Source organism: Alosa sapidissima, chromosome 4 (assembly GCF_018492685.1).
Source record: "Alosa sapidissima isolate fAloSap1 chromosome 4, fAloSap1.pri, whole genome shotgun sequence".
Lineage (NCBI taxonomy): Eukaryota > Metazoa > Chordata > Actinopteri > Clupeiformes > Clupeidae > Alosa > Alosa sapidissima.
The window spans coordinates 27,887,595-27,900,592 of NC_055960.1; the positions used below are offsets into that span (position 1 = coordinate 27,887,595).

At 42.8% G+C, this 12,998-nt stretch overlaps 1 protein-coding gene across 1 annotated transcript; it reads right to left on the reverse strand.

The window, feature by feature from the left end:
• Positions 1-2,479: 2,479 nt before the first annotated feature.
• On the reverse strand, positions 2,480-9,465 carry LOC121707747 (1,25-dihydroxyvitamin D(3) 24-hydroxylase, mitochondrial). Its single transcript, XM_042090528.1, has 12 exons — positions 9,023-9,465; positions 8,596-8,786; positions 8,416-8,509; positions 8,218-8,311; positions 7,991-8,082; positions 7,491-7,602; positions 6,305-6,450; positions 5,884-6,050; positions 4,335-4,413; positions 3,775-3,972; positions 3,182-3,293; positions 2,480-2,876 (listed from the first exon to the last, which is right to left on the reverse strand). The coding sequence occupies exons 1-11, from the start codon at positions 9,260-9,262 to the stop codon at positions 3,183-3,185; spliced, it is 1,524 nt and encodes a 507-aa protein (XP_041946462.1). The 5' UTR covers positions 9,263-9,465; the 3' UTR covers positions 2,480-2,876; position 3,182.
• Between the last annotated feature and the right edge of the window lie 3,533 nt (positions 9,466-12,998).

The following is a 12,998-nucleotide window of genomic DNA, read 5'->3' on the forward strand; positions in this document are numbered from 1 at the left end:
AGCGAGAGAGCGAGAAAAAAATCGCACAGCAACTTCCTGTTTGAAAAGAAAGGATGTTCTGCTGAAACAATTGGTGTAGGCTACATTGCTTTTTGTACATTAGCGGTTGTCCCCACTAGGCTAAAGACTTTCACTCTATGAATTTGATTAATTAGGCTGCAATGCATCGTCAGTCAGTCGAAACGCAGTCTGAGAGTTCTGAGAATAACTTGACCGCTTTTTCCTGTGAATGTGTTACAAAAAAAAAACCTGCAGTATCAGAAACACTGACCAGACAAATTCAAGAATAGGCACATTTGGGCTTATTATTTCGCTGATTTATTTTATGTCATGTCTACGCATATTGTGTTTGTGTAGCAATAGGCCTAGGCTAAATTATAAGTAAACCATTTGCATCACTTAACTAACAGCCGTTAGGTGGCGCCATAGTCTAGCATGTGTTCCCCAATCACTGAGTTCGTATGCTGTGATAGCCTACTAACAGTAAACTTGTGACGTAATCACATAGGCCTACGCTATCACATAGCCTACGTTAAGTAGTAGTAGCCTACTTTGTTAAATCGGCGACATTTCAGTGAATAAATTAGCATTTGTGGTCATCCTCAGAAGCACATTTTTATATAGCAATATAAGTTTAACATAACACATGGCTTATTTTTGTAATTAAGATAATTAAGTAGGCCGAGGCTAGGCCTACTAAATAAATATTTTTTTTTTTTAAACTCTTATCTGTCAAGAGAACAGGATTATCAATCAAATACTTTAAAGTGAGATGATATGTGTCTCGTTCTGTTATTAACTTAACAGGGGAGATGCTAGTCAACACTAGATTATATCTGACACTGACAGGGTAATGCAAATTTATATAACAGGTGTTAGTGACGCATGTCGACTCTTTGTTGACAAAGGGTCTATTGTCATCACCACCTGACACTGATCTCTCTCTCTCTCTCTCTCTCTCTCTCTCTCTCTCTCTCTCTCTCAAATTCAAATTGAATTAGCTTTATTTTAGTATTTTATATTGCCAAAGCCATAACATGTGTATCACACATACAAATAACCATAAACTAAGAACATTTTTTTTTTTTGTTATATATTCAATTCAGTTCAATTCAATTCAATTCAAGGTAGCTTTATTGGCATGACAAATATTTATTTGCATTGCCAAAGCAGGACATCTAACAATACAATACAGAACACACACACACACACACACACACACACACACACACACATATATATATATATATATATATATATATATATATATATATATATATATATATATATATATAAGGGCTGTCACTCGATAAAAAAAAATAATCGAATTAATTACATACTCTGTGATTAATTAATCTAAATTAATCACATATATAATTTTTGCTGTGAAAGTATTTTAAATATTTAAATTCAAACGAATCATTGAATAATCAGCATTAGTGACATTAAAGTTCAACAACTCTTTTATTATTATTTTCACTGTTCAAATAATTGCCATAATAATCTATGATATGACCTAATATGCTGAGGAAATAAATTCAAAAGTGCTTCGAGAAGAAGTTTTTTTTTTACATCAAAGGCATTTCAGGCCACAGATATAACCTAGGGGACACAATGAAAATAAATTAACACTCCCCTCAATGTCAACACTTATTTCTTTGCATTGATGTGCGACTATAGAGTTGATGAACTCCGGTGATATGCAAATTCCTTGCTGCAGACATTGCAGAGGACTTTATTTTCAACACTTTATTTTTATCAACACCATCAGGCCGTTTTTTAAAAGTAGATGTTTCAATCAATGATCCAGGCAGCACGTTTTCTTCTCTCTCCTTCATTTTACAGTCTAATTTTTACTGACTAGAACGGCCGGGGTCAAAGGTCATACGGAATCGATTAATCTGCACTAATCTTTTTGATCAGTTATTTTTTCTGAAATTAATTAATCGAAATTAATCAGTTATTTTGACAGCATATATATATATATATATATATATATATTCTCTCTCATATACTCTCACACACACAACCATGCACGCATATTATGTTTGGTGTTCCAAAACTCTGTATTTGTGCTAGAAATATGCACATCACATTCTCATTCATGTATGTAAACACACGGGAGAGTTTATTCAAGAGTAGAAAACCAAGTAAGGAATGGGGGTTAATCCATCTGTTCATATAGATGAGAATAAACATGCACGCAGCTGTAGAGAATGTATATTATCACCAGTAGGTGGCATTAGAACAAAGCTTCATATTACTGTAATGTCGGTTTTCTGATAGACTAGAAAACAAGGTGGACTGATCACAAATATGTGATATAGTTTTAGGGGCATATCATGTCATTTAATTCAAATATGTGATATAGTTTTGGGGGCATATCATGGCATTTTAGTCTGAAATAATATGCAATTAAAAATATAGTTATGTATGTAGAGTTATGCTTGCACAACTAAAATAACATGGGAAACACCAATAGCAAATGGAAGGTTTATTTGAATATATAAATAAATGAGAATATGTTACATTTATATACATAAATACCATGTTCTTATTAGATACATTTACTGAATACATAAGTTACACTGTACATAGAAACATTTTAGTGTATACATAGAAATGATTGCATTTCATTTAGACTATCAAAAGACATAACTACAAGGTAGTTAAAAGCAGTCACCATGGGAGACCATATCAGTATGTCTGCATGACTGACTAGCCTATTTGGTCAATAACTAATCATTACTGTTAATATAGAATAAGATATGTACGAATACATGACATGAGGTATATGGGAGGAAGAGTAAAGTCATATAGCAGCATCTTCAGGCTTCTTGCACTGTAGGAGTCATCTGAGTGTAGTGGATTTACCCCTGTGGAAGAGATAAAACACAGTAAGAAATCAAAGGTGTGCACATGGATGGACACACATCTGACAGCATCCCTATACATTCATCACTATGCTCACATTTAGTCATAAACAGTTCATTAAAGCAGCACAAAAACCAATAGAGGACAGGGAGAGGATCCCTTTTTTATCAGTTACCAAACTATTTTGACTTTTCATAATACCTCGCTGTACTAGCTATAAATCATGATATGATGCATCAGTTGTATACCAATAACTATATCGCTAATGAACCTCGTCTGTTGATTGGGATAGCAGAATGCTGATTACCTCAGCGTTGTACGAAGGCCACGGGAAGCTCACGACTGGGCACCAGAGTACCAAAGTGGACGGCCTCCACAGGGTCCTGGTCTGTGGCCACAATCTCATAGTCTCGCACCAGCTGTAACAGAAACCCAAAGGGAGAGAGGTTAGCGTAGCATTAAGACTATACAGAAGGACAGGGGAAAGACCGTTTTCAACATCAAGACACGAGTGTGATTTGGGATACTATAGTAAAAGACTCCTCATATGGCTGACCTGTAGCCAAAGTGGCATATTTGCTATACGTATGGTGTGTCTAAGGGTATGTAAAGAAAAAACTCTTCCATAAGGTTATGAATGTTAATTTTCTTATGTACTCTGTGGAACTTTCATGAAAACACCCTCTCACTTCCTACAACTTTAGAATACTTTTTTAAGCATTGTTCCTAGCTTGACTGTGCTGAACATGTGATCCTCAACTACTGCATATGTCACTCGTCCATAAGGTTATAGACGAGTGATGAGTGAGGAGAACTATTTCTCTCTCACCTAATCACTCTATGTGTGGCATACTACACATGAGTGTGAAAGGCATGGGTAAGGCATGGACATGTCCTTACCCAGCAGAGTGCCAGCTGCAGTTGCAGTTCGGCCAGGCGGCGCCCAATGCACATCCGCTTCCCGATGCCAAAGGGCACATGGGCAAAAGGGTTGATGGAGTTTTTCTCCTGAAGCCAGCGCTCCGGACGGAACTGCTTCCCGTTGTTGAAGTATTCATCGTTAGAACCAAGAGCTTGACTGTTGATGACCAGAACCGTCTGTGTGTATGGAGAAAGCATTGTTAGCATAGGACACACACTGGAAAAAATTAAAAGACCACTGCACATCATTCTGATGTCATCCTACGGTTGCTGAGTCACATTCGAATGATTTGACGGTCATATTCAAATTTGTAGTGGTCTGAATATGACCGTTAACTCATTCGAATGTCACTCTGCAACCGTAGAATGACATCAGAAAAAATGTGCAGTGGTCTCTTAATTTTTTCCAGATCTGTATACAGTATTTCCCAGAAGTTTTACATGAACGTTATCTTTTAATATTTTGTTGTAAAGAGTGCAGTAGCACCCCATCACCCTTAGGTGGAATGGCAGGAGGCAGTCACATTAGAGTCCCTTACCCCTTTTGGCAGTGTGTAGTCCCCCAACATGGTGTCTTGGTCCAGGGTACGACTGGTGAAGGGCACAGATGGTGTGAGCCTGAAAACATGAGAATACCATTTTAGAATTTGCACTTTGAGGGTAAAGTGTGTGAGTGTGTATGTGTGTGTGTGTGTGTGTGTGTGTGTGTGTGTGTGTGTGTGTGTGTGTTTGTGTGTGTGTGTGTGTGTGTGTGTGTGTGTGTGTGTGTGTGTGTGTGTGTGTGTGTTTGTTTGAGTATGTACTGTATGTATGAGAGAGAGACAAAGTGTTTGTATAAGCCCTCATAATTAAGAACGTCATGGAATGAGGAGCATGAATGCACACAGGAGTCCGATGGCCACCTCTAATCCACCACAAACATCATAAACATTCCCAACGCATGCTTGAGAATAAGCCCTGTTTGAGGGTCTCGGGACATTTCGTTCATGTCTCAATGCATTATTGTTTTATGGAGGTATCCATGCATGAGTGGGGGGGGGGGGGGCAGGGGGGGGGGGGGCTCTCAGCCTGAACTCTCTAGCCACTGGGCAGAGAGGGCAACTGGTGGTCCTCACTCAGATAGCCATTGAATGGAAACGGATCTGGATCTGGTGCCAGCTGCTATCTGTTGCACTCCCTTCCCCCCACCCTCACCAGGGCACCAGTGCCAGTGAGTCAGCTTCTGTCAGTACACCCCCTTTATGTACGGGGTTTTAGATTTGTACTTGTAGCCACTGGATTAGGCTTACTGGTATATACTGCATTATAGATCTAATATCAAGTGTTGCAGAAATTAACTACGTTCCATCTTTACTATATTCTCTCCACAAATCAAACAAAAAGAGCCCAAGCTGCTCTCAGTGAGAACCAGCAATGAGGCAAAGTCATCCCAGACAGCAGGCAGTTCTGGTATAGACTTAAAGGTACACTATACAAGATTTTCACCTTAATAGAACCTTTCCGAAGCCAATTTGATGGTAAACAAACTTGTAATAGACTAATCGTTTACCTACTATAGCTATACAGCATAGACATAACGAGTCACTACTGAGAAAACCAGCCATGCAACTTCAAGAACGGTGGCCCGACAAATCTCGTGAGAATCGTGAAACATTACCTTGTTAGTAGATATAGCTCTTTGGAGATATTTTTTGCCTGTTGTTAATCCTTCACCTCCACAACAAAGCATTTTCATTGTGTATAGGTGGGATAAGTCACAACATTTACAACAGCAGAATAAAATGTAAATACTGTATATCGCGACTCTAGAGGGAGCTCTACAATCGCCAAAAATACATAAACCTACAGAGTTACCTCTCTCTAATTTGGATATGACTGACCCAAGCTCTGCGAATTCCAAAAGTGTTGTTGAGCAATCGCTGTGGTGACTAATCAGGAAAGCGTACAAAATGACTCCTCAAATAGTCTCTCCCTCAATAATTTACAACATGATGGGAGTTGTTCAGGTTGTTTACGCCAGCAGGAAATGCACCCGATGACTGTGACTGTTTGAGAGCCAGCGCTTGTGTGGTTTTGGGGGTGGCATACCTCATGGATTCCTTGAGGCAGGCTTTGAGGTAGGGCATGTTCTTGATGTGTTCCGCGGTAGGGATCTGACCCGCAGGCACTACCGTTTGGATCTCCTTCAGAAGCTTCCCCTGGGCACAGCCGTTTCGTGAGAGGTTGAAAATAGCCCAGAGCATGCTGTTGGCCGTCTGTGAAATAAACAGTAGAGATGGAGAGAGAGAGAGAGGAAGGGTGATAGAGAGAGGAAGCAGTGAAGAATGAGAGAAAGACAGAACAAGAATGAGAGAGAAAGACAGTGAGAGCAAGGAGGCAGTGGGGAATGAGAACAAGAGAGAGAGAGAGGAAAAGATAAGGGAGGGAATACCATAAGTCAGTATTGTTGCTCTGTTACCACACAGTGATTTCCAGTTATAGGATGCTCTGTGTGTAATTTGATGCTAACCGTCTCTACGCCTCCAATCTGGAGTTCAGTGGTGGCGGCGTACATCTCCTTCTTGGTCAGGTGACTGTGGTGAAAGATGTCACACAGGAAGTCTTCCTCCTTCTCACTTCCTTGTTTGTTCAGCTTCTTGTCAATGTACACCTTAGCTAAGAACACATACTGACTGTTATGCAACATATTTTCCCCTCTATTCCCCTTAAAGGGCAAATCAGTACAGCCACAGCTGAATCACTGCATTGTGTTGAGTGTCAAAATGTTTAGTGCCCTGAATTTACAGCCACTTGTAAAGTATACTGTTACATGCTACTACATATTATAAGTGCACACACATTACATTACATTACATTACATTACATTTGGCTGACGCTTTTTTAACCAAAGCGACAAACAACATGGTAAACAGTAAGTTTTAGAACAATTCTCACAATTTTAGGACAGTTTAAAAAACATTAGAGTACAGTAAGAATAAGTGCGTCGGTGAGTGCTATTTTTAACAGTTACTTGTCAGTTTAAACGGCTGGTGAGTGCTAGGATCAGTAAGACTTGTTGTAAGTGTTGCTATGAGAGTAGATGTTCTCTAAAGAGCTGGGTCTTCACATGCATCAATTACTGGGCTTGTCAAATTGTCATTATATTCTACGCAATGAATCACTCTGTTTTGACACAGTAAACTTAAACAAATCTGAGCACAAAGATAAAACAGACATACATGTCCTACTTTAGCCTGACTTTGAGCATTGGTGCAGCAGGGGAAAGTGAATTGTTTGCATGCATGTGTGCCTCTCTCTCTCTCTCTCTCTCTCTGTGTGTGTGTGTGTGTGTCTGTCACAGTGGCAGCCAGTGCAGCACAACAAATGCAGCACAGCCCAAGCCCAGTCTGCACTCTGTTTCCCCCCCTCTTTCCCCCCTCCTCTCCTCTAGCAGTAAACCCTCCCTCTCCCTCCTCACCTCTCTCCCTCCCTCCTACTACAAATATTTGGCTGCAATTTCACCCCTTAGGTCATCCAGTTTACTACGACTCTCCCCCGCCGGGAACACATGGCGAGCAGTGCACATGAGGCGGGAGCGAAGAGCTCGGTTCACAACGAGCGAGCGCGCACTGCAGCACCTGACTGGAAATGTGTACATGCAGAGAGCGGATTGTAGGTCACACATCACGTCAGCAAGGAGCTGTCAAGTAGCCTACCTGTGCTAAATATTTGGTCCCAGGCTGCCGTGTGGTCTTGCCAGGTCTTGGTATTTAGACTTTTATGAAGTTCCACCGGAGTTACCATCATGGTACCGAACGTGCTCATCATCTGCGGAGCGCACGGAAGGATGTATTGTGTCAAAACTTGTGAACTGCATTCCACAAACAGATACACCGTGTCCCAAACTAATCATAATTGCTTCATAATCTTTTAGACTTGTATTGTCATTTAATAGTTGTGTTCTTGTCTTTCACCCAAAAGCCACAGTGTATAGGCCTATTACAAATTAAGGGTACACTGTGACATTTAGTAGCCCTGAGTAAACATAGGCAAAGTACCGAATGTTAGTGAACTCAGTGAACTTTACATTGTAAAAGCTTCCTGAGCAACCTTCCAAACCAGATGTGCTGCTAGAACAACAGATAACGGTATCCGGTCTGCACTGAATGAGATTAAATGTACAAACAAATTACAAGATTGTAGTTAAAACGCTCACCGTTTTTATTGCTGCTATAAAGTTCGTTGCCTCTTCATTGACATGTTCCTGAAGAAGTCCAAACCTTTTGTCGTACAAAACGAAGCAAATTGCTGGAATGGGAAATTGACAAGTTAGTTATAGGCTATTTCAGAGTATTCTTAATGTTGCTCTTTACTTGAAAGAGGGTGTAATCAAATAACTTCAGTATATTATTGACAGCGGACAAATATGACCATAAAACTTACTTTCAAAAGACCACTTGTTCAGTTCATGATTCAAGTCGGTGATTTTTCCGTTGTGTCTGATTACTCCAATCCTTTTGACAAAATCTGCAAGGACCTGTTTGTGGGAAAAAAACGACAAACACGTTGAATGTTAGTTCATCTCTCCACGCAATCCATATGGATAGATGTGATGAAAGTTAAAATTAAGCTCTGACGGACCTCGTTGATTTTACCGTCGAGTTTCATCACCTCGGTCGGTTTCATCAGTTTCTGTTGGAAAGCACTCCGCATTCTTTGCCAGTCCTTTCCCTCCCTGTGTGGATTTCAATGTGTCATTTAGCATATTCAGACAAACCTATAAACATCAAACACTACACGGGTACATAAATGTATATTTACAAGATGAGAAGCCCGTAAGCCTCGTCCCGAAGGTCTCTGTAGGCTTTCCACGGTTTGATCTCCAGTCTTTGGGGATAGTTGCCCTCTTTCCTGTACAGCGACTCCAACAAGCAGGGTGCACCGATATGTACTGATTCAAAAGAGCCAAGTTTCAAGCGGAAAATCTTTCCAAATTTTTTATGGTAATCCACCTGAAATAATAGAGTTTTAATGTAAGTGATTTTATTTATTTATTTATTTTTATTTTTATTTATTTTATTTTTTATTTTTTTTGGGGGGGGGTCAAACTTTTAGCATTAAAATAATAGCACTAGTTATGAATGGATATATGGTAAATGCACCTATTGGAATCGTCATTATTATTATTATTGTTATTATTATTATTATCATCAACATCATCGTCATTATCATCATTATTATTATTTACCAGTGCCTCGTGTTGGCGTTTCAGCCCGCCTTTAAAGAGTAGTTGGATGAGGCTGCCGAATAGTGGCCAGTTGGTTGGCCCAGGGAGAGCATCGAGACTGTGTGGGCACGTCGCGGTGGGAACAGCATCCTTGGCGTCCAGTACGCAGACCGACGACGTCGGTTTGCAATGTTGCAGCCCCACAGTCTTCTTCTTCAGTAGCTCCATGATCTGCGGAGCTTTCTGGATTTGCGTTCTCATGTTCTCGATAAGCCCGTCCTTTGCCAAAAAACTGCGTTATCTGGAGAGAATATTTGGAGAGTGCGTAAACGTTCCCTTTCAAATTCCTCTTTCGCTTAAATTGTGATACACCTTGCCACAATATATACCCATGGCCGCGTGTATTCCAGTTGAACACGGAACCAATCAGAAATCGGCCCTGCATGATGTGGAGGTCGAGCCCACCATTAATTTATGGATCCACGTTGTGAGTATCTCGACCCCTCTGAGCCCGAGGAAGTGCTCTCGCCCCCTCCCTGCATACATACACACTGTGAAGGTGAGGCGGTTCGCTTGAAGCGCTCCGTCATGTACGATTGGAACAACCATATCTTTTGACAGAGTAAATATTACCACCACGCTTCACCAATTTGGGCAAATATTTGTCAGAGACACACACTCTTTCTCAGCCTGTGTACTGTTGGCCAAGTACGTCCAGTTAATCTAACACGGGTTTTTTTTCTCTTTACACAAGCCACTAAACTGGTTGGAAGCTTGTTTTCAAGACAACAACATCGCATTTGGCACTGTCCCAGAGAGCACGTATTTATCCCCGTTGTGTCACAGTCTGTTTGTCCCTCTGCTCATTAGCAGCTGTAAGCATTCGGTTTCCCTTACAAGCATTGTTTGTTTGTATCATATGACCTGGCGAGCATGACTATTAAATTAGATTACAGAAGCATGTCAAGGCACCAGATCAGGAACACACTTAGCCTACAACCGGTTCCCCATCATACAAAATCAATGTGTGTTTTCTTGTGTGTATGTGTGGGGGGGGGGGGGCAGTTATGCCATTCCAATCATTTGCCATATGATAAAATGACTGAGTGGCTGAGGTGAACATTCCACCTTCCTACCACACCCACTCCACTCCACTATACCCCCCCACCCCTCCACACACACACACACACACACACATCGTTATTGCAATGTAAAAGTGCTTACTCATCGCATATCAGGTGGCATCATCATCCTAACCTTGGACTAAGTGCAGGGTGTGCTGGTAGCAGAGTCGCACAGGACCCCTACAGTACATGTGCAGCAGCAGCACACCCACACACACACACGCACAGGCACACACACACACTCAGCTCTTGCCTCATCACTCCTATCCTGGCGTGTTCAACCAGGTCTGCAGTCCCAACTCCAAACATGTTATAATCACCAATTAATTTTACTAGGCCACCCTGTTCTTTCTTTTGACATAAAGTCCCCCCCTTGTTGATCCCATGGTCAATGGTAGGAATTCTCCTCTGTCTCCTATTATTAGTCAAGGATAGTTGAGTTTATTACAGTATTCTGGCCAGCAGTGCGCTTGTGCGATCGGCGCTGCTGAGCAGAGAGACCAGACCTTTAAGTCCAGGGGCCACATCTCAAATGGAGCCTCGAATGGTAGATTAGCTGAAATCCCTCTGGATGAATCTGATGACAACAAAGAGCTTTTCAGGCATGAGACACCAAGTGAATTCGCTGGTCACAAGCAGCCACCCAAGAAGCCAGGTTCTGAAGGAGCCTGCGGGTCCAGGGAGACGGCCGGCCAGCCAGCAGCCAGCCAGTCAGCGGGACGCTCCGATGGCCCAGAAAGCGCTGGGCAGAAACAGAGAGCTGGGGCAGAAGTGAGGCGATAGGGGGTAGAAGCAGGGAACTGGGGCAGAAGTGAGGCGATAGGGGGTAGAAGCAGAGAGCTGGGGCGGAAGTGAGGAGCAACAGGCACAAAGGAAGGGGCAAAAGGGACAGAGAGGTGATGCTGTCAGTAGACAGGTGAAGGATGAAGTTTCAGATTCAGATTGTTCAGGTGCACTCTGTTTTTGTGAGAAATGAGAATGATGGAAAGGGAGAGGGAATGAATGTCTGTGTGTGTGTGTGTGTGTGTGTGTGTGTGTGTGTAAGGGTCCGTTCCTGTTCTATTTTCCCTGTTTAGTGTTTTCCATCATGTCTGCTCCTCTTGTTTACTTCCTGTGTCCTGTTCCATGTGTTCCTTTGTTTGTTTCCACCTGTCTCTTGTTCCTTGTCCACCTGTGCCCTGTTACCACTGTGTATTTAAACTCTCTGTCTCGCCTCAGTCTTCATTGGTTATTAGTCGTTTTGTGATGTTGTAATGTTGATGTATGTGGTTTGCTGCGGCCTAGTAAAGATTTCTGTTTGCTCCTCAGCTTGCCTTGCGTTTTGGTCCAGCTCTCCCCGCAAAAACCATGACAGAATAACCGACCATAAAACATGGATCAAGAAGGCAAGTTTTTATTCTGGTTTGCCACTGCACCTGATGCCCTGGGAGCTTTTCTGGGAGGAGGACAAGGATGCAGGGACCAGTGAGGACGACTGGTCCTCTGAGGAGGACTGGCCAGGTCCCTCTCCAGCTCCAGTCCCAGTTCCGGCTCCCCAACTCTCTGCAGTTTCGTCTGAGGTCCTCGCTCCAGTCCCGGCTCCACGCTGCACTCTGGTCCCGGCTCCCCGAAGCACCCCGGACCCGGCTCCTTGACGCTCTCCGGACCCGGCTCCGTGTGACTTCTGGTCCCTTCCTATTCCTGAGCTCCCTGTTCCCATGACTCCAGTTCCCGCTCCAGCTCCAGTCCCGAGTCTGACTCCGGCTCCAGTTCCGAGCCCGGCTCTAATCCCGATTCTGGCTCCGGCTCCAGCTCCCGCTCCAGCCCCGAGTCAGGCTCCAGCTCCGGCTCAAGCTCCAGTTCCGGCTCCGACTCCGGCTCTGACCGTCCGTCCACCCGACCGTCCGCCTGACCCTCCATCCCTATTTGGCCGTCCACCCGGCCGTCCGCCTGGTCCTCCTGCCTGTGGCCCCCTCCACCCACCTTGTTTGGACTTTTTTTGTTGGTTTGGGCCGTCTGGAATCCGGCCCGCAAGGGGGGGGGGGGGGGGGGGTAATCTAAGGGTCCATTCTTGTTCTGTTTTCCCTGTTTAGTGTTTTTCCATCATGTCTGCTCCTCTTGTTTACTTCCTGTGTCCTGTTCCATGTGTTCCTTTGTTTTTTTGCCATGTGTCTATTTCCTATGCCTGTGTTTCCGCCTGTGCTGTAATGTTGATGTATGTGGTTTGCTGCGGCCTAGTAAAGATTTCTGTTTGCTCCTCAACTTGCCTTGTGTTTTGGTCCAGCTCTCCCCGCAAAAACCGTGACAGTGTGTCTGTGTGTTATTACATTTTTATAGTTTTTTTCCCAACCAAGCCGATAACGTAATAATCAGCCAATAATGTAATAACTTATTACATTATTGGCAAAACATTATTACATTATTGGTTCAGAAATGTTATTACATTATTTGCAAATTATTACATTATTGGCTTTATTACATTCAAATTATTAGGTTATTGGCTTTATTACATTAAAATCATTACGTTATCGGTCGTTATTACATTATTGGACGTTATTACATTATCGGCTGCTACAGTGTGTATGTGTGAGAATGAGCAAATTGGAGCGATGCAATATGATGGACAGATGAGAGGAGAGGTGGAGAGGGGGGACTCTTCACACTTCAACAGGGTTTCAGCTGGCTACTCCTATCCTCAGTCTGCATCGGTACACCCACACAGGCTGACCCACATATGCATGTTCCATTGGATGCCCCTCAATCTCAGGGCTTCAGTGCCCCACTCCCCATGCACACAAAAGTGCAACTGCCCAGAGTAGAAAAAGGCCCCTACCTCTCAGCTACCGCTGCTGGCTATCTCTTTCTGCTCATACTGTTCCAATGTCACTGTTACT

Bases quoted from the DNA above. Each gene is read 5' to 3' on its own strand.
- LOC121707747 (XM_042090528.1), bottom strand. From the start codon at position 9,262: ATGAGAACGCAAATCCAGAAAGCTCCGCAGATCATGGAGCTACTGAAG. The intron at 8,510-8,595 runs GTAAATATACAT...AAATCCACACAG, and splicing joins GCTTACGGGCTTCTCATCTT to GGAGGGAAAGGACTGGCAAA. The intron at 6,051-6,304 runs GTTAGCATCAAA...TTTATTTCACAG, and splicing joins AGATTGGAGGCGTAGAGACG to ACGGCCAACAGCATGCTCTG.